At 39.8% G+C, this 25,327-nt stretch overlaps 1 protein-coding gene across 1 annotated transcript in view; it reads left to right on the top strand.

Annotated features, from left to right (window-relative positions):
* Positions 1 to 2,480: 2,480 nt before the first annotated feature.
* Positions 2,481 to 25,327, top strand: part of dedd (death effector domain containing) — a 30,103-nt gene continuing 7,256 nt past the window's right edge. Inside the window, exons 1-4 of the mRNA XM_079273041.1 lie at positions 2,481 to 2,700; positions 15,062 to 15,690; positions 21,721 to 21,825; positions 21,982 to 22,113. Coding sequence (XP_079129167.1) covers positions 15,126 to 15,690; positions 21,721 to 21,825; positions 21,982 to 22,113 — 802 coding nt within the window. The 5' untranslated portion in view covers positions 2,481 to 2,700; positions 15,062 to 15,125. The remainder of the gene's footprint in view (positions 2,701 to 15,061; positions 15,691 to 21,720; positions 21,826 to 21,981; positions 22,114 to 25,327) is intronic.

Raw genomic sequence — 25,327 nt, 5'->3', positions numbered from 1 at the left:
ATCTATTTGAGGGCGCTGATTGGCTAAATTGTATGTCACTCATTTATATCTTGAATCAGCAATTGGCTAAACTGCTTCATAGATTAGGCCCCCCAAGCTGCGCGTTCTCAGAGTGACGAGCACACAGGCTGAGAGCACGAGCAGACAAGCACACAGGCGGAGAGGACGAGCAGGAAAATGATATATTTTGCGCAGATATCATATTTTACACACATTACTGGGTACATTCCATCGTTCAAAAATACAAATATTGACAATTTGTATAATTTATGATTATTATAATTATTTTTTTTCCTTTTTTTTTGTGTGGCTCATGGTGGGGCCATGCCCCATGGCCCTCTATTGACCAGCCGCCACTGGTTTGAACATGTATTTTTCATGAAAACGAGCGAGTCATCCTAATCTATGGAGGGGTGAATAACTCCATTCCACTAAATACTGATTGAATTGTTAGTAATGGTGTTGGTGATGAGGTACAAACTATCTTTATTTGGAATTTTTGGTTTCTGACAAGACAACTTTTGGATGACTAAACATGCACCGGGTCACATTGACCCGAGAACATCATTGCTGTCAGTGGTGTATAGTAACGAAATAGAAATACTTCGTTACTGTACTTAAGTAGTTTTTTTTGGTATCTGTACTTTACTTTACTACTTATATTTCTGTTGACTTTTACTTTTACTTCACTACATTTTGCAAAGAAAACTGATACTTTTACTCTGATACATTTCCCCTGAAACCTTCGTTACTCGCTACAAAATCAAATCTATCTTTAGAAAAAAATGAATCCTGAGACCAGCGTCGGGGACTGTGTTAGAACACAGACTGCGAGCAAGCAGGTTTGGTGAATCAGTGGTCCTAGCAGCAAGTTAAATCATTGGTTAATCACATTAATGCACAATTGAAAACAAGTGCTCTCAAAGCCGCGGCGTTTGATTCCCAGGATGCTACACGCTATAAGCTAGCGGGTGACTACATGAGTATAATTCCACTCTACGATGACTGATTTCATGATGGAAGCAGAAATGGAAGCACCTGCTACTCCTGAAACAAACGACGGTGGTGACGAAGACCAACACCCGTGGATCGCTAGCGAGTTAGTGAGCTGAGGAAGTGTTGACAGTTGTGCAGCACTAGTTGGCTAACGTTAGCTATAGCTAGCCACCACACCACAGGATTAACGGGAGCCGAGAGAGCGCAGCGTTAGCGTTAGCGTTAGCATTAGCGTTAGCATTAGGGAAATCCTTCGCAGCTGTGTGCAAGCTGTCTGTGACGCTGAACACACCTCTACCTGCCTCAGCGGCCTGTGAAAGGATATTTAGCATCGCAGGACTAGTCTTCAGCCCAAGAAGAGCGAGACTGAATTCTCACAATTTTGAAAACTAACTTCTTTTGAAGATGAACAGGACATTTTTCAGTTTCAAGTAATGACTGTGTTGTTACTTTCGGTGCTGCCTTAGTATTGATCATGTTTTGATATTTGAGTCATGTTGTGGATGATCAGATGGAGTTATGATGGTAGCAGTCGCCCAATTGCAGATTCAGCTTGAGCAAAACCTTTGCCTATTGTGTTCAAATCAGGCCCACAGGAGTTTACAAGGCAGGCGTCCTTTCTCACAACACTGACCTGATGCATCAAGTGGATATGTTTTGCTGAACATAATATTATGCATTGGTCCTCTACATCCTCTAGTCTAATGAGCATACTTATAAACGCACTGTTACAACTCCTTCATAGTGTCATATTGCTTTTCGGAGAATTATGATGATAAGTTCATAGTAGATGCAAAAGTATACTTATGTACAATATATTATGTTGAACATTGTTGCTCCTGGATGGATCACAGCCAACCCAATTATGTTCAACACAGCTCCATGTCCTTGGTCATGGTGCCACAGCACTTAAAAGAATAAACTTAATCATTCTCACAATTCTGACCATTTGCTTTTTTATTAACAGCATGTACTTGTACTTTTACTTTCAATGAACAGGTTATGATGTTCATTTAATGTTCAGGTTGTGATGTACATTTAATATCAGAAAATTACTTTTGACACTTAAGTACTTTTGATACTTAAGTACAATAAATATCAGATACTTTAAGACTTTTACTCAAGTAGTATTCTAATAGGTGACTTTTTACTTTTACTGGAGTAGTTTTCCAGTAAGGTATCTTTACTTTTACTCAAGTATGGCTTTTGAGTACTTTATACACCACTGATTGCTGTACCTAGGAAACGAACATAACAGGAGGGTTAAGTTTCTGCATGATTCAGGGAACTATGTGAAAACATGTGTGACACGACAGTTAACTCTGTATCCTGCGGAGGGCAGTAATACGCTTAACAGCGTCTATACTGCCAGAATTTACACGAAGAAAAAGAAAAGGAACACCGGAACTGAACTGAATTGTGATCTGGAAGGTCTTTCATTTTAGCTGAAGAACGAAACTTGTCTGCTTATTTTTCCCACGATGTATGTCTGAGGACCAAAACCACTGGACGAACCTCTGGCCTGTCACCTCTGGCCTGAAATAAGCCGTCTTGCACACCACAAGACTGAAAACACAGACGGAACTGTTTTCTGCCCTGAAAGACGCTTTGCTGCGCTATCAGGCACTGGGACGCTAACTTTGCGTTAGCTGCCTACCGAACTGACACCGGTGGACTCGTCAATAATATCCTAAAGGACAGGAGGTAATGTAAAGTTGATTTCTTTTGTTTGTCTGCTTTACTTGGTTTTATATAAAAAGTTCGTTTGGGTAACAGTAACGCTGGACTAAGGCTGGAGATGAGCAGTCACAACAAACCAAGACGCAAGACGGTGTGATACTATGCGCAGATGTACTGTAATGTTGCAAATTCTTAACTATTTAGTCGCAAGTAGTGGACCAGAGACCAGTTTGTAACGTTAGAGCCCACACATCAATATCTTGCATCTGCTTCTAATTTCTAGATAACTATTTTTTACCTTGCTAGCTAACTTCCGTAGGACACCTAGCATTAGCTAACGTTAGTTGTTAGCGTGTTATATATATCTTCCTAAACAGCTGAATATGTTATAACAGTGTGTAACAATGAGTGTGCGATTGTTTGTTCAGTCTATATTAGAAACACTCAATGAGTTATTGAAGTGGTAACATAGCGTGCTTGCAAATATTTGGCTGTTTACATAACCTCTGTTTTAGTTAGCTAAATTAGCTGACATTATGGAAATTGTATTCCAAACGGCCTTATGATGATAATGGTAATTTTATATTTTCAGCATTAATATTATATTGATATTAATAACCGTGCTTTCCTGGTGACAGGTCTAACTTTTTACAGTGAAACAAGCCTATTGTCAGAATCACAATTGACATATCGACAAATACATCATCTGTGCAGGCAGGTTGGACAGCTTTGTCAGGACTGTTACTGTCATTAGCTTAGCTGTGCTTTATGTTCAAGGTATAACGTTAAACCTGTGTTGTCTGACGCGCATTCATGTGGTCTCTAAAACCCAATTGCTGTGCCCTCAGAATATTTGGTTTAGAGGAATAGTTCACCCCTATAATGACCTTATGTTCATACATTACCTTCCACGTGTTACCTTGAGTTCTGAGAAAAAAAATGAAAATGTTCTCGCGTTCTTCCACAGTGAACGAGGAATGAAAAAATTGAGAAGTCTTGATGAATTGAAGTAAAGGGAGGCCAAAAAAATCCCAGTTCTCTGAACTTAAATCAATTGTTTCTATTTTTCAATATTTTTAATTGCTGCATACTAGTTCATTTAAAATCAATGATAACTCAATAAATTCACTTGTGCACAACTTATAGCCAAGGGGAAGTCTACTCAAAAGATTAATTTGTGCCAAGCTCAAACACAGATGGAAACCAACTCAACATAATTACAACTTAAAATGTACAAGATGTCACATTTTCAGGTAGTAACGCTCACATATGAATACAACTGCATTGTTACAATTCCGTTTTTTACATTAAGTAATATAACACGTAAAAGTAATAATCAAAGTAATACAAAATTTGGATACATTTTAGAGAAACAACATATGTCACAGTGAAAGTTAATTCTTTCAAACATCTCTCTTCTGGAAAGCAAATTTTTTAGGCATAATGGCAAACTTCACCTAGTTCAGGTTTCCCAATGCAGTGTTTCCTATAGGTTTACAGCTTTTTTGTGGTGGGGTGGGGGTGCACCGACAAACACTTGCAGGAATCAATATAGTCAATATAACAACTGAACAATTATTTGAACTGTACATTGAACAACTGTGCGCTCAGATGATGCAAGGACGGTGTTGCCTGAAATGACATGCATCATCAACATTGAAGAGCCAAACATGATATCGATCAAATCATAATAGAATAAACCATTTTTACCTGCTGTCAAACTTGACTGGCGCTGACAGGCTATTCTGTGATGCTCAGACGCCATGTTTGTCAAGTTTGTCCTTTCTGTAGGACTGGCAGGGAGACTCTATAAATGGCCGGGTCTGGTTTACTCTCACAACTGCCGGTTTATGCTGTCTACATAATCGACAGAACATTCCTAAAACCGAAAGAAAACTGAAATAAATAAGTCTATTTAGTTTGTTTAATAAAAAAATAAGGTGTAGACCTGTTTTATAGGGAAAGTAACCTTAAATGACTTATGTTGTGATCTGGGGCTATATAGAAAATTAAATGAAATTAAAGCTGCAAGCAGCATTGATCGGCCCTCGCAACTTCACGCACGTCGAGTGTACTGGCAGGACTCTGGTTGACGCGGCCATACATTTCTGTGACCATCATACACTGCGTGCACGAGTTAGATGATATTTCCTGCGTCGACCAGCAGCGTAGCAAGATCATGTTGCCAGGTCTTAAGCCTCAAATGTTTTGAGTGTACCTCCCATACAATCATAAATGTAAGCCTGTTAAGATCATTAAGAAAATGAATGTGTGTGAATGTGCTTCAGTGTTTGTAACATAACAGACTGTCAGTTTACTGGGATGGGGTTCAACTCCCTGCAGTGTCCTGCTGATTGTATTTGGACTTACATGAAAGTTAACTAAACAGTAGTGCCATTTGCTGTTACTTGAACACTTTAATTTAACACTGTTTTCATTTTAAGCTCTTCTGTAACTTTAGATTGTAGTGTGAAGCATTCATTATAATATTTAACCAGATTCTCATGAAGAAGCTCTGGACAGATGATTTATACCAATGTCATGGTTTGAGAACCACTGTTATCTAACTTTTGCTCTCCAAGCATCTTAGTTTGCACATATTTAGATCAGAGAAGTAATTTTCTCATTGTGTGCCCACAAACACATGCTGCATGCAAGGGGGCGGGGCTGCCCAGCGCTCACAGCAACAGGCAGCGCTCACTCACAGAGAGTGATCACAGGGGAGACATGCAGGAGCTTTTGCCGACGGTCCTCGGCTTGTTGGAAAACAAGATGCCAGAAGTATCATCTGGAAGTACTTTGGCTACATTGCAGACAGTGAAGGAAAGCCCACTGACATACAGAGACCCGTCTGCAAAACGTGTTTCAAAGCCACAGACCAAGTGAGGTAACACGTCTAACACGGCAAAGCACCTTTCAGACAGACACCCCGAACTTTTCAAAGAGTTCAAAGAACGACGGGTAAGCAAATGTGATTATAAACATGAACACCCCCAAGCTCACCTATATACAGCTAACACGAGTAGCCTTAGCCTAGTTTGAGGACAAGCCTATATGATCATGAGGTCACAATGCACACAAACGTGTACTAAATGAAACACAATTGATGCAAAATGGCTCCATGCTGGTGGAGCCTGAGGGTGGATCTTCAGCTAATTATTTTTATTTTTAGTTAAGGAAAAATAATTATTCCATGAATTAAGATAAAATATAAAGTGAAAACATCAAACTCACTATGCAAGTAAATGAAGCATCGTTTATCCACCCACTCCCACAGACAGTCAGACAGATGGCAGCAGAGTCAGCAGCGATCATGGCACCATGTCGTTTTCATTAATATCTTGCTGTAGGCTAACACTAACATTAATGCCATGCAAGTGTTCAAAAAGCTGGGCAGGAACAAGCTGGTAAAAAAGGGAACCGTACAGATGTTTTATTTATTACTATGATAGATAAATATACCAGTATCGCATCGTATTTGTGGTATTGTATCGAATTCTGGTATCGTATCGTAAGTATCGGTACCGTGATACTTATGGCAGGTATCATACCCAAGTCATAGTTTTGGTATCGTGACAACCCGTGAGAGATCGTCTGGTGTGCTGTGGGAAAATGTCCAATAAAATATTATATAGTTGCTGCAAATACTTTGTCATTGTTGAGCGTCTGAGCCTGGAATATAGTGGCTGACTAAGTAATAAATACTCTTCCATGCCAGTGGGTGGCAGAAGGTAGAGCAATAATGACCTTGTTAATTTAGGACAGTAGAATGAAATGACGGGCGATAGAGGTTGCGGTGACAAGACGAGCAGCGATGGAGAAACAATTGAAAAGTAAAAATGCAGACTCTGAACTGGGCCCTGGACAAAATAACCCAGATGAAAAGCCTAGTAAGGATCAACACATTTAGAGACTTGTCATTAAATTGTCAGCATATATCCGGCCCTCGGTACAAAGACCCGCGAGAAAATATCATACGTTTATCAAAGCTGACCCGCCACACCACAGAGCTACGGGACGAAAAGTGGCGATGTGAGCTGGCTTTATGTGCAACATAACGAAGCATCTCACTGCGCTAAACCTCCAGCTTCAGGGATGGGGACGTGTGATCACAGACGCAGTGAGAGCTTTCCAAGCCAAGCTGCGCCTGTGGGAGACTCGGATGCAGAAAGGAAACTTGGGTCACTGTCCGTGTTTCCAAACTGTGTCTCTACCGCTCTGTTCCCAACTGCGCATTTTGCTGATAAACTGGGTGCACTAAGCACGGAGTGCACGAGGCACGGAGTTCACTCTGCGATTTTCCGACTTTGCAGCTCAGAAATTTAAATTTGAACTGCTCTGCAATCCGTTTGCAGTTGACGTGGAAAGAGCACCTGTCCAAATGGAGCTGATAGACCTCCAGTGTAATGACACTCACAAAGCAAAGTATGACTCTGTGGGCACTGCACAGTTTCCAAGCTTCATCCCCGAAACGATGCCTTAACTCCGCCTACATACTGCTCAAATGCTTTGCACATACCTGTGTCAGCAGCTTTTCTCTGTGATGAAGATTAATTAAAACTCACACAGGAGTCGTCGCCGTACATCACTGCTTGCAGCTTTAATTTATATTTGAAATAGTTCTGGCTCCAAATAAAGAATATTTAAATGATTCAAACTTCAATTTAGTTGATGTCCCCACAGTGTTGCATGACGGGATGAGAATACTGAGGGTGCTTCGCTAAGGATTTTTGGAAGCAGAATCGTCTGATCTGATCACCGATTAAGGGGTCTATTTGAAGCCATTACTCGATTATGCTCTTTGTGTGTGTGTGTATGCGCGCGCGCCGGTCTAGGTGTCTTGGAAGATTTTAATGTCCCATACCTCCATGCGTATGTTCGTGAATGAGAATCGTTTGTAACTGAAAGGCGTGTTCCTCTATAAGGAAATGCTTTTGCCTAGAGCTTTACAACAGAAAGTGGTAAAGTTGTTCTAAAACATAGATGCAAAGCCCCTGAATAATAATAATAATAATAAAAACACTGATGAAATTTAGACAAGTGTCTGTGGTGGAAGACAAAAACGTCACGCTTTTTAAAAGTGTTTTTACAGGAGTGATGATGGTTACAAGAATGAAAGAGGCTTTGGCTGGGAGTTGGTGAATGTTGTGTACACGAGATATAGAATGTAACTCTACGAAAGAAAGAAATGGTTTGATAGCAAAGTTTATGCAAAAAAAAGAACAGACCAGACCAGTAAAACAAGGAAACTGATGGAGGACAAGGACAACAGATCTGTCAGCCCGAGATAAGATTCATGAGAAACACGTCTATTTATTTATTATTCTACACTAATCATTGTCTCTCCTATATTCATTCTGCAGCAGCACATGCAGCAGCTTGTGTCTCATCAATTGCGACTGTTGCAGCCTCGGTAAAAACACTGCAAACGGTGCAGAGGACATCAGATGTGAAGATAATTTTGTCAGTACCGCTTACAAAAAGGCTCGGTTGTGAATAGTATTTTACTTTTTGTAGTGTTGGATTCCAGTGTTGGCTGTGAAGCACAGCTTTTATAGGCTACTCCTTATGTATCCTTTGTAATGCGTTTTTGTCTGTTGTGGACTGTGTCGTCTGTATGAGTCTTTGGGTGGCAAATGAGTTTCCCCACTGGGGATTAATAAAGTTTTCTAATCTAATCTAAATCCACCCACTGCTTAATTTAGAAAAATTAAAAAACGGCAATCAGACCACAAATGAGATACCGTACTTTTCGGACTGTAAGCCGCTACTTTTTACCCCACGCTTTGAGGCGTCGGCTTATAGTCCGGTGCGCTTTATATAAGGATTTTTCCGTAGCTTTTCTCCGCCACAACAACCGCAACTTCCGGTTCCGGTCTAACACAACATTTACGAGCTCCCGACACAGAACAGTTGCTACCAGCAACCCCTCTGCTACCAGCTGTTACTGACAGGGTCGCTACAATATGGATGAAGTACCTTTGACCTCCCTCTCACTAGGACTGTTAACAAAAAAGGTTGAACGGCAAGATGCTTTTAACAGTACATGTCCGACTCGCTAGCTTCTAAGCTAATTTTAACATTACGGCCAATGGGGAAATGCTAACCGCGATTAGCATTAGCGAATATATAATATATCTTTGTACATCTTTTCATGCAGACATACTTGCATTACAGACTAAGGTCTCTCACGGCTACCAAACGAAAAGCAATGAGGCAATAACTGTTGTTGCTCATAGCGCTGAATAGCTGTTGTGCTAGCAGCAACTGGCCAAGCCAGTTAGCCATGAATGCTATTCAGAGCTATGAGCAGAGAAGATCAGCTTTTTCTCAAGTCTGCCAGTGGATCCTAACAGCGCGGAACAGTGTGAAAGAATCCACCTTCACCAACGGGTTCTGAAAGGCTGGGATACTATGAGTTTAAGGGGACAGCGCAATGAGGACGACAACGCATGCTCAAGGGCGGATTTGCCCCGGTTCATGATGTGGTGTGTTCAAGGACCCAAATGCAGACTCGTTATTTTTTTTTTCCAGTTTTTTTTCCCAGTTCTACAAAACATGTTCTACAAAACTTGTTCAAGAGTTTTTTTGTGTGCGTGTTTTTGAGTGAGAGAAATAAATGTTTTGTCGAACAAGTTTTGTAGAACTGTAAAAAAAAAAAGAGTAACGCAAGTATGTCTGCATGAAAAGATGTACAAAGATATATTATATATTCGCTAATGCTAATCGCGGTTAGCATTTCCCCATTGGCCGTAATGTTAAAATTAGCTTAGAAGCTAGCGACATGTTATGATGTTCATAGAAGACAACTTTAGTACTGTTGAAAGCATCTTGCTGTTCAACGGGGACACCTGCGGCTTATAGACCAGTGCGGCTTATCTATGTACACCTTCTTTTTTCTTTTAAAAATCAGCTGGTGCGGCCTATATACCGGAAAGTACGGTGATCATTACTACCCTCCGCCTCAATCCCCGCTGCTGGGAGACTGCTTCGCTGGGAGGAGAGCGTGTGCTAGCCTGAGAAGGACTGGTGTATCTGTAATCTCCTATCGGCGGGGAGCAGGTACCCAGTTTGCCACGAGCCCGCTGTGCAAGTCAATTCGGTTCAATTAATTTTTGTTTAGTCCAATATCATAGATCACAAATTTGCCTCGGGGGGCTTTACAATCTTTAGAATAGACAATGCCCTTTGTACTTGGACCCTTGCATCGGAAAAACTGGCACCGCGTGGATGAGTTAGAAGTTTTTATTCCTTCCTGATGTATGTGACACTAGAAATTATGTCTTGCAAATATTCCACCACTTCCTTTATCTACTATGTGGCACTAGGGAAAATGAGCAAGAATGCATTATGTTGCTCTATATCTAGTGCAGAACACATCATGTAAATGTCACGAAAAGTGGATGCCGTTTGTCACATAACGGTGATTTCCTGTTGATTGTGTGAAAATTGGCTTGTAGACATCCTCAGGCCATGACTGTTATCAAGCATGGCACGTTTGGGACCGATTTCAGCAAGTCCAGTGGAGTTACATCAGCTTGTTTTTTTTTTAATGGTGATGAAATGGCCGCCATTCCATCAAACATAACGCTTTTGATCATTTTTAATCACAAAGGTCTTAACCTTTTAAACTCTAGCCCTATTTGTAGGCCTCTGCTCAAAAATGGGATACCCATACTAAAGAGACCACAATTCTGTAACTACCGGTACAAGGTCTATTTTAATAATTTTTGATGCTATAATTCAGATAACACTTGTGATTGTTCAGATGGGTAAGTATTGTGTATATGTTGCTGGTTAATATAGTACATGAAGATATTACACAGCTCAAATTGAAAATATGCAGGTTCGCCTGAAAAAAAAGCACTTTTATTGATATTATGTTTTTGAAATAATGCAGCTGGCAGCCTAAAAACTCTCCCAAATCATAGCACAACCGATCAGTAGTTGTAGAATAACGTTTGGCTGGGATAAAGTGAAGAATAAGAGGCTTTTAGTACAGAGAGGTCGTCATTTTGGAACCAGCTGTTGCAGCTCTTACATTGTACTTTTATACACTATGTAACTATATATTTCACTTTTTTTATCACTCATATTGTTCAATACATCCAAATACAGCCGTTTGGAATCATTTTGAGAGCCAGGGTGCTCTCAGAGCCTGTTTCTGGCTCTCATCCATAGGATTTTCTCAGTTGCTGTCCCTCAGCCTATAATCGGTCGATTTCAGTGAGTGAGCTTCGACGCGTCAGTCTCAGGAAGCTGGGTGTTGATTGACAGAATTTTCAGCGAGTAAAGATGCAAAGAGTGCACGCATCCCCGAGCGTAAAATTCCATTCGCCAAAAGTCTGACCACACACCCCCGGGTCCCACAAGTTAGATTGACCCCCTTCTACAGGAAACAGATGAAAACCAGACAGGATGCAGTTGCCAACAATGATTGTAGCTTTGAACCGGATAATTGTTGCTGTTATTTTTCTGATTCTTCATAAACGTGAGCAAATACCAACGATTTTTTCCAGTGAAGGGAAGTGGTATGTTGCTGTTGTTCACTCACAGCTTTCTAGTGGTTCCACGGAGAGAAAAACCGAAGGCATTTATGAGTTCTGTGTCGAATGCTAAGCGATGTATGCCGCGTCGGAAATACATGAGGGCAAAGGGCAAAAATGCCCCTAAGAAATATTTTAACCCCGATATCACTAAGAGAGGGGCAAACAATGCCCCCGAACTGTCTAAACAAATAAAAAACGGAGCGCTTCTTAATCAGACCTACTGCGAGACTGCGGTCAACTCAGCACACTTCAATTGTAGTGCACCTATGCTGAAATCCACGGTAAACTCATTCAAACGGCGCAGATCGGGAGCGAGCGAAGGACTTTGAAAGTTAACGGAAAGATTAACGTGAGACAACATCTGGTTTCTTCAGACGAAACATCCGGTTTTCAGAATAAGATGCCAACAAAGTATAACTGTTGCATACTGGAAATTAGATTAAATTAATTATATTCACATTAAGTATAAAACATGCTACCTGCATCTCGTGAATTAAAGGGAAAATACACCTAAAGTGTCTTTATTCTTTGATTTGAGGGTTGCTGTAAATGAATAAATTGACAGTCAATTAAGATATTTTACGAAGCAAAAACTCTGAACTGAATTTGGACCTTCAAATGGCACTTTTTTTTATTTTTAAGGTGCTATAAAATTGTTTTTCTCAAAAATTCCACACAATGACTAATACATAAGTTCAGGACAAAAATGGGTAATATCACAATATTTGAGGTGCTACAAAAATATCTTTCTCAATAATTCCATACAATGACTTAATAATTGTTAATAGTTGCTTAAAAAATGTAATAATAACAATAAATAACCACAAAGAAATAAGAATAAAATTGAATATGATTGTCTGATTTATGTTTGTTTTTTGTTTAAAAAATCTAAGAAAACACTTTGAATCTGTAGACTACTGCCTAATAGTCTTATTGCCATTTGATGACAATTGCTCATATACTGTAAGCCTAAATAAGTATATTTAATATTTTGAACAAAGGTTAAATGTTATTTCACAAGTTTCACAAAGTGCCCCCAATTTTTTCAGTCAGTGGGGGCAAAAATTGCCCCCAAAAAAGATGTAAATTTCCTATCCTGGATGTACGGAATAGCCATTAGCTTCGTGTTGCAATATCGATGTGCAGTAAATATATCGCAGATTTTTTGCCCAGGAATTCGTGGTTTTATGCCACATTTTCTAGTTGCTTATATTAGTAGTGTATAGTTGTGTTTGGAGTGTGTAAAAAGTGACATATATGATCGTGTTGCCCATACGTTGCTGTTTAATCCGGTATATAAAATGTACACATGGACAATAATGGCTATCAATATGAGCATTATTTGGACGATACTTGCAACCCCCCCTAAGCCCGAGAGCCCCCAAATTTGGGGGCGTCGTGTGTGTGTGACCAAATTTGAAGTGGATCTGAAAAATTGCTTAAGAGGAGTTCGTTAAAGTATTCTTGTTGGGTTTAGAGCATAGCCCCAAGATACTTTTAGTCTACCTTTAATACAGGAGCCTGCCAAATATCGTACATCTAGGTTAAATGTACTCGACCAGATGATCAATCTGGGACAGACTAAAGTTAGCAAAGTTGTATTGAGACTAGGGTTGCAACTAATGATTATTTTAATAATCGATTAATCGGGTGATTATTTTTTAATCGATGAATCAGATTAAAATCTTTTTTTTTTTAAAGCATTCATTTCCAACCCTTTATTCAAAAACAGAACTGATCTTCAGAAAGTGCACAAACAGGTTGCTCCTTGAACATCCCTGAGCTGTTAAAGTAATAATAAAAAAAACAAATGGACCAACACAAAAAACATACACGTGCACAAAAATATGTATATTTTTGTGTAAAGGGACCTGAGCTGTCAGAACAATAAATAATTTATAAAAAATAAAGAAAAATACAAATCAGAAAACTTAACAGGATTTGTTTGAATGTCAGAACTTGTTCTCTACACCACACTCACAAACTGAATCATCACCGTGGTGCTCCCGTGCCATATCATGTCTCTTTTGCACATCTTGCAATGAACACACTTTTTCAATTTATTAAGTGTGAAATGCTCCCACACCTTGGATCACTTAGCTCGTACTGATTTCTCTGCCTCCGCCATGTTTCAGAACAACGTTACGGGTCTCTCCAATGCTCTTTCCTCTGTTGTAAATTGTTTGAGTGCATGTTTACTTTTATTGTGAAGAGCATGAAAACGGAAGTGATGTTACTGTGAAGAGACAGGAAGTAACATGATACGTGCTAATTCACGACAACAATGATAATGATAAGTGAAAACCTAACGTATATGTCGGGTGCAAGAGTGCGGTCTGTTCACTGTAAGTTGTTAAACTGCAGTTTTCAGGAAGTAAAGTGTTCCGTTCAAAAACAGACGTGTCTTGGTCGTCATTAGAAGCTCCACTTCACAACAAGCTGCGCTCTGCTCAGCTCTTTTTTTCCTTTTTTTTCTCAAACATCTCCGCGACTTATTGAGTGGCGTAATAATCGTGCGACACAACGAATCTGTAATGAAATTTGATAATCGATAATGAAAACTATTTTAATAATCGATAAAATCGATTCGTTGTTGCAGCTCTAATTGAGACATCTCATTCAATTAAATGTCAATGGAAACACTTCCTTATATTTAGTTACAACACTATCAGATAGACTTATAGAGTAGAAACTTAATTCTAATGGCGTATAGTCTTGTAGTTAATGGTCTGATAAAAGAAGATTCTGTGGAAAGACTATTACATGTTCTTTTTCACTGCCATATGCAAGAACAAGGCATATTTTCTGTAAACGGTGTAAGGTTAACATGATAAAATGCTGGGGTTAGCAATCTATAGTTAGCTAACTAACCAGTTGCCAAATGAGCTAGGCGGTGATTTTTATGTCCCAAACGGTCGACCCTATATCATAATTGGCCTTGCAAGATTAGGGCTGATTTAAAACAGCAAATGGCATGAAATTGTGATTTTTCTAAATGTGTTAATAAATGTCAATATTAACACAAGCATTGACTTGTTTAATCAAAATATAGTATTATTTTGTTCATAACTTAAAAAACATGTTTGAGTGTCCAATTACTCTTTAATGTAGTTCAGGTGAGAACTGTACACATACCTTAGGCTGGATGTAAAAATGGTGGCTGTAATGAAAGACTGAGACCACTGCAGTTTTAATGTAAGTTAAAATACTTAACACTGCAATGGATTGGATGGAGACAGGTATTTTTGTACAGACTTAACTTCATACAATATGAATTACATTTGTATTACACCGATAAAACAGTTTTGGCTAATCCTGCTACTGTAAATAGGTCATGTGTCCAAGTACTGCATCACATCTTTGCAAAAATCATTTAAAGATCTCATATTTCCATAAACTGTCCTGCTCATTGATTTGTCCATTGCCCACAATAGCCTAGTACAGCCAGATATATATATATATATATATATATATATATATATATATATATATATATATATATATATATATATATATATATATATATATATATATATATATATATATATATATATATATATATATATATAAGAGGTATACCACAATATAAAACATATTGCTGCCAGTTGACAAATGTATCTCATAAATTGTGTTATCGCCCAACCCTAGTATACACAATTGCCACCTTCATAAAATACGTGCCATTTGCTGTTATAATGAGGCTCTGTTCTGCTTCTCTTAATGTTTAAGAGGACTGTGGAAAGTCCTGCACAGTTGTTTGCAATTGTATCATGTTGTTAGTTATTGATACATAATGATGGCCATCATGTGCTCCCCCCCCCACTCTCCATACATAGCTCATCAGTTGGAGCAGACGAAGACAGCAGGGGATTCAAGAACCCCTTATCATCTGGCCCTGAGATGACATCACAGCAGCCACAACTTCCCAATGCTGTTATTCCTCCCCAGCTTGCCCAGAACTCCTCTGCTCAGCAGGCCCGACCTCACATTCAGCCCAATCAGCTGGTCTCGAGTCAGAGTAGTGCAACCGCTGGGCCTCTGGATCACAGAGCTCTGACAGGTAGGCCAGGCTGCTCAGGTGTGGCAGCAGCAAGCGGAGAAGTGGCCAACAGGAACGTTCCTGCATCCTGCACCAACTCCACCTTGTCCAAAAGAAATGGGGACTTCGAGCCATGGCCTGAGGAAGCAGTGGACAATTCCCATGGGCTTTATTCACTTCATCGCATGTTTGACATAGTTGGAGCCCAGCTAACCCATCGGGATGTCAGGGTACTGTCATTCCTGTTTGTTGACGTGATTGACGAATATGAGCGTGGTGGCATCAGGAGTGGACGGGATTTCCTGCTTGCCTTAGAGCGCCAAGGTCGCTGTGATGAGACCAACTTCCGACATGTTCTCCAACTTCTAAGGATTATCACCCGCCACGACCTATTGCCTTACGTCACACTCAGGAAACGGCAGGCTGGTAAGTAATGTACTATCATCACTATGGTCACACTAGGCTTTAAATATATAGTTAATGGACAGTTTGGTTTGAATGTCTTACGGTTTGTGGGACCCACTCTGTTCTAAGAACTCAAGATGGCAGGTCATGTAGTTTTATTTTATGCAACATAATAGAGTGCTGCATGGAAGTATTTTTGTAGGCCAACCCGGAAGTTAGCAAACCTGGTTCCCTCGACAACATTTTGGAATATTGCAGAAAAGATGCTCCATGGCAAAGAAACGTTAATGATACTTACACATTATGTTCAGCAGGATAATTGTCACAAATTAACAAAAATGTTATGATTGTTGGAGCTTAAATGCAATCGCCAGAAGTAACAAGCTAACGTATAATGTATAACCTAACCTATGAACAAATCACACCACGGTCGCATGACTTCTCGTCACCAACGCTAAGCTGAAGGTGGACTACTGTTCGTCATGATGCCGTTTTGTAGTCTCATTTGGCAACTTGTTACAACAGGCTTTTTTTAAGGCTTCAAAATTCTCGAGTGGGGTATTCACAAATTTATTTTGTGTCGTAGTAAATCTGTTAAGCTTATGTTAACCACAGACCTAATTAAAGGAGCTAACCAAAATACATTTACAAAACTCGTAGACTTTGAGACGAGGTATCCAGAAGTGCAAAAATGCTCACTCATTTCTGAGTTTTAGGATTCATTCCTGCAGAACTCAAGACATTCTAGAGTTGCCAACTTTTCCTTGGCGTGAGGCCAGAGCTGGCTCCAAGTAGTTTAAATTCCATCAAGACCCAGAATGAGCATTATTTATGCCAAGGGCTTGCAGTATGGTTAAAAGAAGTCTCTGGCACAACCACCCAGAATGTACAAATACCCATACTGAATGCAATATGTAAATCACACATATATATATATATATATATATATCTTTCACAATTGCGTTATTTATAAAATACACATTTATTAGGTTCAACTTGCTAAAATGCATGCAGTCTAATACAACAGCCCTGCAATAAATCTTCCCTTCATGATTATGGTTATAATGTCCAGTATGTTTTGACTGTTGGGTCATTGTGTCAGAATCAATCACTTGCTGACATCACCATTTTGCCATTTGAATGACTGTTTTCCTACATGTTTACCTTTTTATGAGTGTTAAAACGTGGTTCGATTAACCAGACTGACCAACCACTCGGGACACAGAGGCCCTCGAAGTTGACCCATATTAGAAGACCACCCATCAAGACACAGATATCATCTACAAAAATAGACCTGTCTGTACTGTTCTCTGATTATCGGCAAGCTAACAAACAAGATTATCCTTAATTTCAATACTTATAAATCCAAAATAAAGGAATATGCTAATTGGGTTATTTTTTATCCTTAAATCTTTATTTGCAAAATAATAACAATAAAGTTATTTAACTTGCTTATGCTACATTACCTGACGTATTCATGTTGTGCCCGCTATTGGTTGAGCATCAGTAACTTCTGAAGAGTGGAGGCAATTTCAAAAAAATGTTGGGGAAAACCTTTGACCCCATTTACTAAAAATGTGGGCATTTTGAGTGTGCACTTATAAATAATAGCAATTAGTGCATGTATTTGATGTGAAATCATCCCAGATTAAAATGCATACAGTAATCACCACCTTGTGCCAACATGAGTGAATAAAAAGCAGCCCCTGATTCGCAGAGCTGACTCCCCCGGGCGGATGCACCAGCTCCCTGTAGTGAGCAGACGGACAAAACGAGTTATACACTGTATATTACTCTTATAATCTAGTCCAGACTTACTCAACAACCCGCGGGCGCTTATTTTGTGGCCTCCGACATGCCTGGTTATAAATGCATAATAATTATAATTAGCCAACCAAAATCGTGTGAAAATTAGGCAGTGCGCCTTTAATTTAAGTTCCCGCCTTTTTATCGCGCCAGCTCATCTGTCATGGCGGCAAAATATTTTGCACCTTAATTAATGATGGCGACAAAGAAAAGGAAAGTGGATGACGAAAACAGGGTTTTCAACTCTGCATGGAAAAGTGAATTTTCTTTTGCGGAGATACACGGGAAACCAATGTGTCTCCTCTGTCAAAAAACAATCTCTGTCTCAAAGCGAGCGAATTTACAACGCCATCACGAACAGCTTCACCCGGAGTTTAAAGATGCCTATCCACCTGGCAGCGACCTGAGGAGAAACAAAATACAAACGTTGCTCAGTGGGTTTCAAGCCCAGCAATCCATGTTCCGCAGCGTTGTTAAAAGCAGCGACAACGTTACAGAGGCCTCGCTCAACATCGCCTGGAATATTGCGAAAGCCAAGAAGCCAGCTACAGAGGGAGAATTTCTTAAAAATACATTTGCGGACTGTGCGGAATCACTGTTTTTGGAATTTAACAACAAGGACGACATCATCAGACAAATCTCAAAGCTGCAGTTGTCTGATTCTACCGTGACCAGGAGAGTGGAAGTCATTTCAGACGATCTTTTATCAAAGTTGCTAAAAGACATTGAAAGTGCCGAGTACTTTAGTCTAGCATTCGATGAATCCACCGACCGCACAGACATCGCGCAGCTTATAGTCTGGGTGCGCTTTCTCAAAGGGGACACATTTGCCGAGGAAATGCTGGCTTTGCTACCGCTAACAGGGCAAACACGGGGAGAGGATATTTATTCTGCAATGATGAGCTTTTTTCACGGACCAGGCAAAAACATCAACTTAAAAAAGCTGGTTTCTCTGACTACTGATGGGGCTCCTTCCATGGTAGGAAAGGAGAAAGGATTAATTGCTTTGCTCAGAAAAGATCCTGAAATGCCGGACTTCTTCTCATATCACTGCATTTTGCATCAAGAGCAATTGTGCAGCAAGCTGAGAGGTGGAGAGCTCAAAGTGACAATGGACTCTGTGACACGAACAGTCAATTTTATTCTTGCACACGCATTGAAACACAGACAGTTCCGTTCCCTGGTCCAAGAGTTTGAAAGTGCATACACTGACTTGGCGATGCATGCGGAGGTCAGGTGGCTTAGTCGCGGAAAGGTCCTCGAACGCTTCATGGAGCTGCTACCAGCTGTGCGCATATTTTTGGAAGCGAGGGGCCGACGTGATTTACTGGCACCCCTGGAAGATGACACATTCATGCACAACACCGCTTTTCTGACTGATCTAACGCGTCACTTGAATTCACTCAATCTTAAGCTTCAAGGAAAACAAAAGGTTCTGCCGATGATGATGAATGATGTGGCTGCATTTGAAACCAAACTGAGCCTGTTTGCGCAGCAGCTTGAGGTAGGAAATTTCACACACTTTCCTGTTCTACAGGCCCAAGTGTCACAACCGGGTTCATTTTCACCCACCCCTTACTGCGCCTACCTCATGGAATTGAAAGAGGAGTTTTCCTCCCGGTTCGCGGACGTTAAATCCTTGGAACCCGTGCTAGCATTCACAGATAATCCCTTTGCTTGTGACGTACAGGCTACTTCAGTCTCAGTCACATCTGGGCAATTTGGAGTCGAAAGGGCTGCGTTTGAGGAACAACTCATAGAGCTGCAGCACAACAACATCCTCAAAGAAAGACACAAGGAGGAGAGCATTGACACATTCTGGATATCCTGTGTTCTGAGGAACACATACCCTGCATTAATCCTGTGTGCTCAGAAAATCCTGACCTGCTTTGGATCTACTTATGTGTGTGAAAGCTCCTTCTCTGCCATGGGAATAATAAAATCAAAGCAGCGTTCCCGTCTAACTGACAGACATTTGGCAGACTATCTCAGAGCAGCTACAACTGAGCAACAACCAGATCTGAAAGGACTTATGAAAAGAATGCAGACTCAGAGCTCTCACTAGGAATAAGTAAACAGTTGTTTGTTATATTGTTATTGTTATTAATATTTGTGAAATGCAGACTCGGAGCTCTCAATAGGAAAAGTAGCAATTGCAAACTTTATCAATGTCATCAATGCAAAGCTATTCACTCCAGTGTTAATAAAACATCAGCTTGACCAACACTTGTCATCCTTGGAAACGCAGTCGCTACACTACATTTGTTACTGAAATTGAGAATATTTGTTAAATATTCCATGATGCTTTGGAATGCATTAAAAATGACTAGCAAGACAGCATATTAAACAGCAGTAGTAAATACAGTGAATAAAATGGTACAAATATATGTTAATAATAATTTGTGGCCCTTTGCACCTGTTGTGGTTTAAATGTGGCCCTCTTGGCCTCCGAAGTTGAGTACCCCTGTCTCTAGTCTGTACTGCTGCCATAAAATTCAGGAAAGTTTCTCACTGGCTGCCACTGTAGTATGGGCATGCAGCGCCATGGCAGCTCCCAAAAAAGTAAAGCCAAAACATTTTGATCAACTTGGTGGCTGGCTGTCAGTTTAGGCAGCGCTTGATTTTATATGCAGCTCAGAGTTGGTAGCGGTTTGTCTTCTAATCAGAAGATCTGCGGTGTGAACACAGGCTCTTCCAGTCTGCATGTCAAAGTGTCCTTGGGCAAGATACTGAACCTAAAATTGTCCCTGGAGGCTGTTCCATCGGTGATGATAAGAAAAGGATGTTGATATATTTTTTTATGTGGAAGGATAGCTTTCTCTTTTGGAGGGTTGATCGTCCAATATGGGTCAACTTTCAGGGCCCAGCTCTTGAATGGTAGGCCATTCTTTTTACTCAAACCATATTCTAACACTCATGTCATGTCATATATGTTAACATGTAGTAAAACATTAATTCAAGGTGAGGTCAAAAAGCGATAGGGGTGTTCAAACCCCTGTGGATGCTGTCCCCTCTTCGTCCACAGCTGACCTTTTTTACACAGCCATGTGGAGCTTGTTGTCCTAACCGCACATTGTTATGGTCAAGCCAATAACGAACACTCATTGTAAATATTGGTTGAGCATAATTAGCTATGTATCATGAAATAAGTTGAATTCTCATAGACCGTGCGGCTGAGACCCACCAGAACCCCTTCTGTTTACCAGCTACCTGTCCAGCTGTGGGAGGACAGGAGGAATGATGGCACAGGGATTTGAAAAGGCCTGCACCCTTTCTAAACAATGCAGTTCAAGAGTTCTAGATACAAATTAATTAGTACAGGTACAAACAAATTAGTACAAATTAAACACCAAAGTATGGTTTACATTTTTTACTACCATCTGATTTGCAAGTGCCTTCATCATTTCAAATGTTTATAGTGAACAAATGTTATTTCTGTCTTTTAAAAAAAAGTTTTTTGTAGCGCTATACAGAGGGTCTGTCATTAATTATTCTGAATAGGTCCAACTTAGTGTCACCTATGCCTTCACCAAATTACACGAACTCATTATTTAGTTTACCTTGTGGCAGTTAGCCTCCCAATGTTATTGACAAAGATATTGACATATTGAAGATAATTCTTGTCCTCCTCCACCTGTTGTTACCCGATGACTTCTGCCGATCTTACGCTTCTGTTCTTACTTATAATGGTTCATCGCCTCTGTGAATGGTGGCTGTGATCACCTTATTTCTTGTTCTTTTTATGTTTTATAGTGTTGCGTAAAAGGTTAAGTGACACACTACTGCAGAGTGTTTTTGTTGTCTTAGCCTTTTCTTCATAATCTTTGTTTACACTTTATAGCTAGGGAACACAGATATGAAGGTACTTTGAATTGGTACACCTGGAAAGTTGTCGGAGCAGAAGACTTAGTAGGATGTAGGCTGTTGCGGCCAAAACACAAGTTAGACTTGGTGTGGTACATTGTTTTTATTACTAAGAAATGTAACTTTTGATGAGAAAGAATGAACTTTTCACAGATTTACTTTCAAGTAAATATTTTGAAATGCAAAAAATAGTAATGATATGATTAACATTCATATAACTAATAATTGATAAACATGTTGGTGTGTACTTGATGGAGGCTAACACTCATGTATCTATGGCAGTGCACAAAACCTGACATTTCTGTATGATGTATTCCACTGGTTTGAATCGGATGATTAGCACTGTGATTAATGATAACATCAGAAATCAACTGTTTCCAGTTTGCCCAGATCCTGTCGACAAGTACCTGGAAGAAACATCAGTGCGCTACATTTCACCAAGAGGAGCAGTGCAGAACAAGGACACTGTGCCTCACAGAAGAACAGGTTTGTGTATTTGTGTGTTCAAGTTCTTTTTCTTTTTTTTACCCTTCATTTCAGCAAGATAAGACTACTTGATCAATACTGATTGAATGTCTCTTAAGTAACTGCACACTGTGATACAGAAGCTTGATTAACATTAAAACTAATGTCACTTTCTAGGTCCGCAGCCAGTCATTTGCTGTTCCCCATCAGGACCCCATGTTGGACCTGCTCAAACAAAGCCAACTCTTGTACAAAACCGCAAACGGAGAAGCCATTCCTCAGCTGACTGCAGAGAGAAGCAAACATGTGGTAAAAACAAATGCAACATGGAGAGGGGTCATCATTTTTGTCTGGCCTCAAAGAGAACTAGAAAATGCATTTCCTGCTGAAAATGTGTTGGAATGCTGAAAGCTGAAATGAATCTCAAAAACATTGCTGAAAATAGATATCCATATAGTTGTAGTCGAAGTATTAGTAATAAGAAGTAGTAGAAGTAGTAGTATCAGTAGTCATAGTAATAGCTGTAGTAGTGGTCGTAGTATTTTATATAACAGTAGTAGTAGTAGTGTAATAAGTAGTAGTAGTAGTAGTAGTAATAGTAAAGTCAGTTTTTGAAGTAGCAGTAGTAATAATAGCTGTAGTAGTATTAGTACTGGTAGTAGCAGGAATAGCAGTATTAGCAGTTGTGGTATAAGTAATAATAGTTGTGGTAGTGGTAGTAATAGCATTTATGGTAGCAGTAGCAGTAGTAGCAACAGCAAAAGTTGAAGTAGTAGCAGTAATACTAGAAATATTAGCAGTAGTAGTAGTTGTCGCAGTATTAGTAAGAGCATTCATTATTTCAACAAAAAAGCCTAATTTTGAGCTTAATGTTTACATACAGTTAATCCATGGGGCTTTTATTTTGAAAGGGTGGGACTGGGTGGGGGAGGGAGGGGGAGAGGAGACATAATCATCATGTTTGACACACATAAACAGAGGTTATTAAATGACAGGCTTCATCACAAGCAGTTCAGTTAGAATTCACTCTCTGGGGCTTTTATTTTGAAATGGGGTGTGGGGGAGAAGGGGAGAGGAGACAGAATCATAATGTTAGATAAACACAAACTGGTTATTAAATGACAGGCTCATCACAAGCATTTCAGTTAGGATTCATTCTGTGGGGCTTTTATTTTAAAATGGCGTGTGTGTGTGGGAGAAGGGGGGAAAGATATAGAAATGGGGTACCGTGTTCTGTGGAAGATGTTTTTGAAGCAAAATTTAACATTGGTCTCTATGGAGCAGAAAGTTGGTTTTCCCCTCAATTAACGGCTTCTGTGTCAAATGTGGAAATCTGTGGGATTCCACAGTCATTTTTCTACGACAAGGACAATATTAGCTCCTTTTACATCCAGAAATTATGCATGAAGAGTGAAGATTGTGGACACAGTGGCAAAATGCAAATGTTTTTTTCACAAGAATCTCAAGCTGCTCTTCACTCTAGCGGTGATATCACGCACTCTAAGCTGCGCAATACACACCCATTATGAAGTCAGAAAAGGGCTGAAAAATCATAAAACTTAAATTGCTGCAGTTCAAAAAGTTTAAAAGATATCAAAACGCTGAATCATGTGGCAATAGTTAAGGGTTTTCTCAACATTTGAAAGTTGAAATGGTGTCTGTAGCTGAAAGTATGAGGAAGTTGAAGGATTTGAAAGTTGAAGAAGTTTAAGAGGATTTGAAAATATTCTCCATAGAGATCCCATTGAAAATAAAAAGCTTAATAATTCAAAAAGTTTAAAGGTTAGAAATATGAAAAGTCGGTGATGCGAGTAAATCCACCTCAATATCTTCCCGAAATGTGCAGCACATAAGTGTAGCAACTGGCTCGAGTAAAGCAAAGTCTTGAAAGAGTTTGTCAAACTCTGACAGACACTTGTCAATCTGCTCTGTGTAGCGCGCACTGTCACGTTACGCACACGCCTTCCGTTGAGTCTCCAGTTCTGACGCCAGGTTTTGGAGGTTTCCCAAATCATGGCGCTACAGCTTTAGCTTCTTTAGCAGAAATAAATTGGAAGGCTAACTAATTAGCGCGCCGGAGTTTTGCAGTAGCTCGCGCGGTTGACCGCGCATACGTGGTGACCCGTGTGTTAGAAAATCAAGTGGCAAATGCCATGCGGACATCTAATTGTTTTTGAATGGCATGCGATCTACCCGCACTGCCTCTGCGATCGACCGGTCGATCGTGATCGACGTATTGACATGTTGGGCGTATTCTTTGAGGCCCCAGATCCTGCTAGCTGGCCTAGCCATATGTGATTGGTCAGTGGGCTAGCGTGACATGTTGGGCGGTGACAAGAAATACAACTGGGGAGGCTCGACTGGCTTCACTGGCGTCCATGAATCGAGAAGGACTTCTTACTGGAACTAAAACGCACAGATGTACTGAACAACCGTTCGGGGGGGGGGGGGCAGCCAGCGTTTCTCAGATTGGAGTGAGACGAGGAGAAAAGGTGATGTCGTGATCTTCGCAATAAAACATCTTTGACGTGTTGAGTCTTGGCCAATCAGTTTAAGTTAAGTTATGTTCCGTTGCTGTTCAGACTTGCTGCGTTAAGCTAACGTCCGCTGCATGCGGAAAGCTGAATTACGCGGCAACATTTTAAAGTTGAAATGGTGTCTGTAGCTGAAAGTTGAAGAAGTTTAAGAGGATTTGAAAAGTTTAAAGGTTAGAAAAAGTTTAAAGGTTAGAAATAGAAAAAGTCATAGCAGAGATGAGCTGAAGGAGCTGAACATTTTGATAGTTGAACGGTTTCTGTAGCTTAAAAAATGAAGAAGAAGAGTTTCAAAAAAAGGGGGACGGAAGAAATAGTGGAACTAGAAAAAGCATTTCCTGCTGAAAATGCATTGGAATCCAATTCAAAAACAAATTGCAAAAAGCTTAATAATTCAAAAAGTTTAAAGATTACAAATATGAAAAGTCATATCACACCTCTCCTGAAAGAGCTGAACATTTTGATATTTGAACAGTTTCTGTGGCTTAAAAAAATTCATCAGTGGTGATATTTGTAGTAGTATAATTCGTATAAGTATTAGTAGCATTAGAATAACTACTAGTAGTAGTAGTAGAAGTATTATTAGTAGTAGAAGTATTAGTAATTAGAAGAAGTAGTAGAAGACGTAGTATCAGTAGTCATAGTAATGGCAGTAGAAGATGTAGCAGTAGTAGTAGTACTAGTAGCAGTCGTACTAATAGCTGTAGTAGTATTACTACTTTTAGTAGCATGAATAGCAGTAGTAGTAGCAGTTGTAGTATAAGTAATAGCAGTAGTGGTAGTAATAATATTGATGGTAGCAGTAATAGTAGCAACAGCAAAAGTTATAGTAGAAGTAGTAGTAGCAGTAGTAGTAATACTATATTAGCAGCAGCAGTATTAGTAAGAGCATTCATTTTTTAAACAAAAAAGCCTAATTTTGAGCTTAATGTTTAAATACAGTTAATCCATAGGGCTTTTATTTTGAAAGGGTGGTGCTGGGTGGGGGA

This window comes from Melanostigma gelatinosum (assembly GCF_949748355.1).
Source record: "Melanostigma gelatinosum genome assembly, chromosome: 8".
NCBI lineage: Eukaryota > Metazoa > Chordata > Actinopteri > Perciformes > Zoarcidae > Melanostigma > Melanostigma gelatinosum.
Note: the sequence above shows the minus strand (reverse complement) of the source record. Positions and strands in the feature narration are given on the sequence as shown.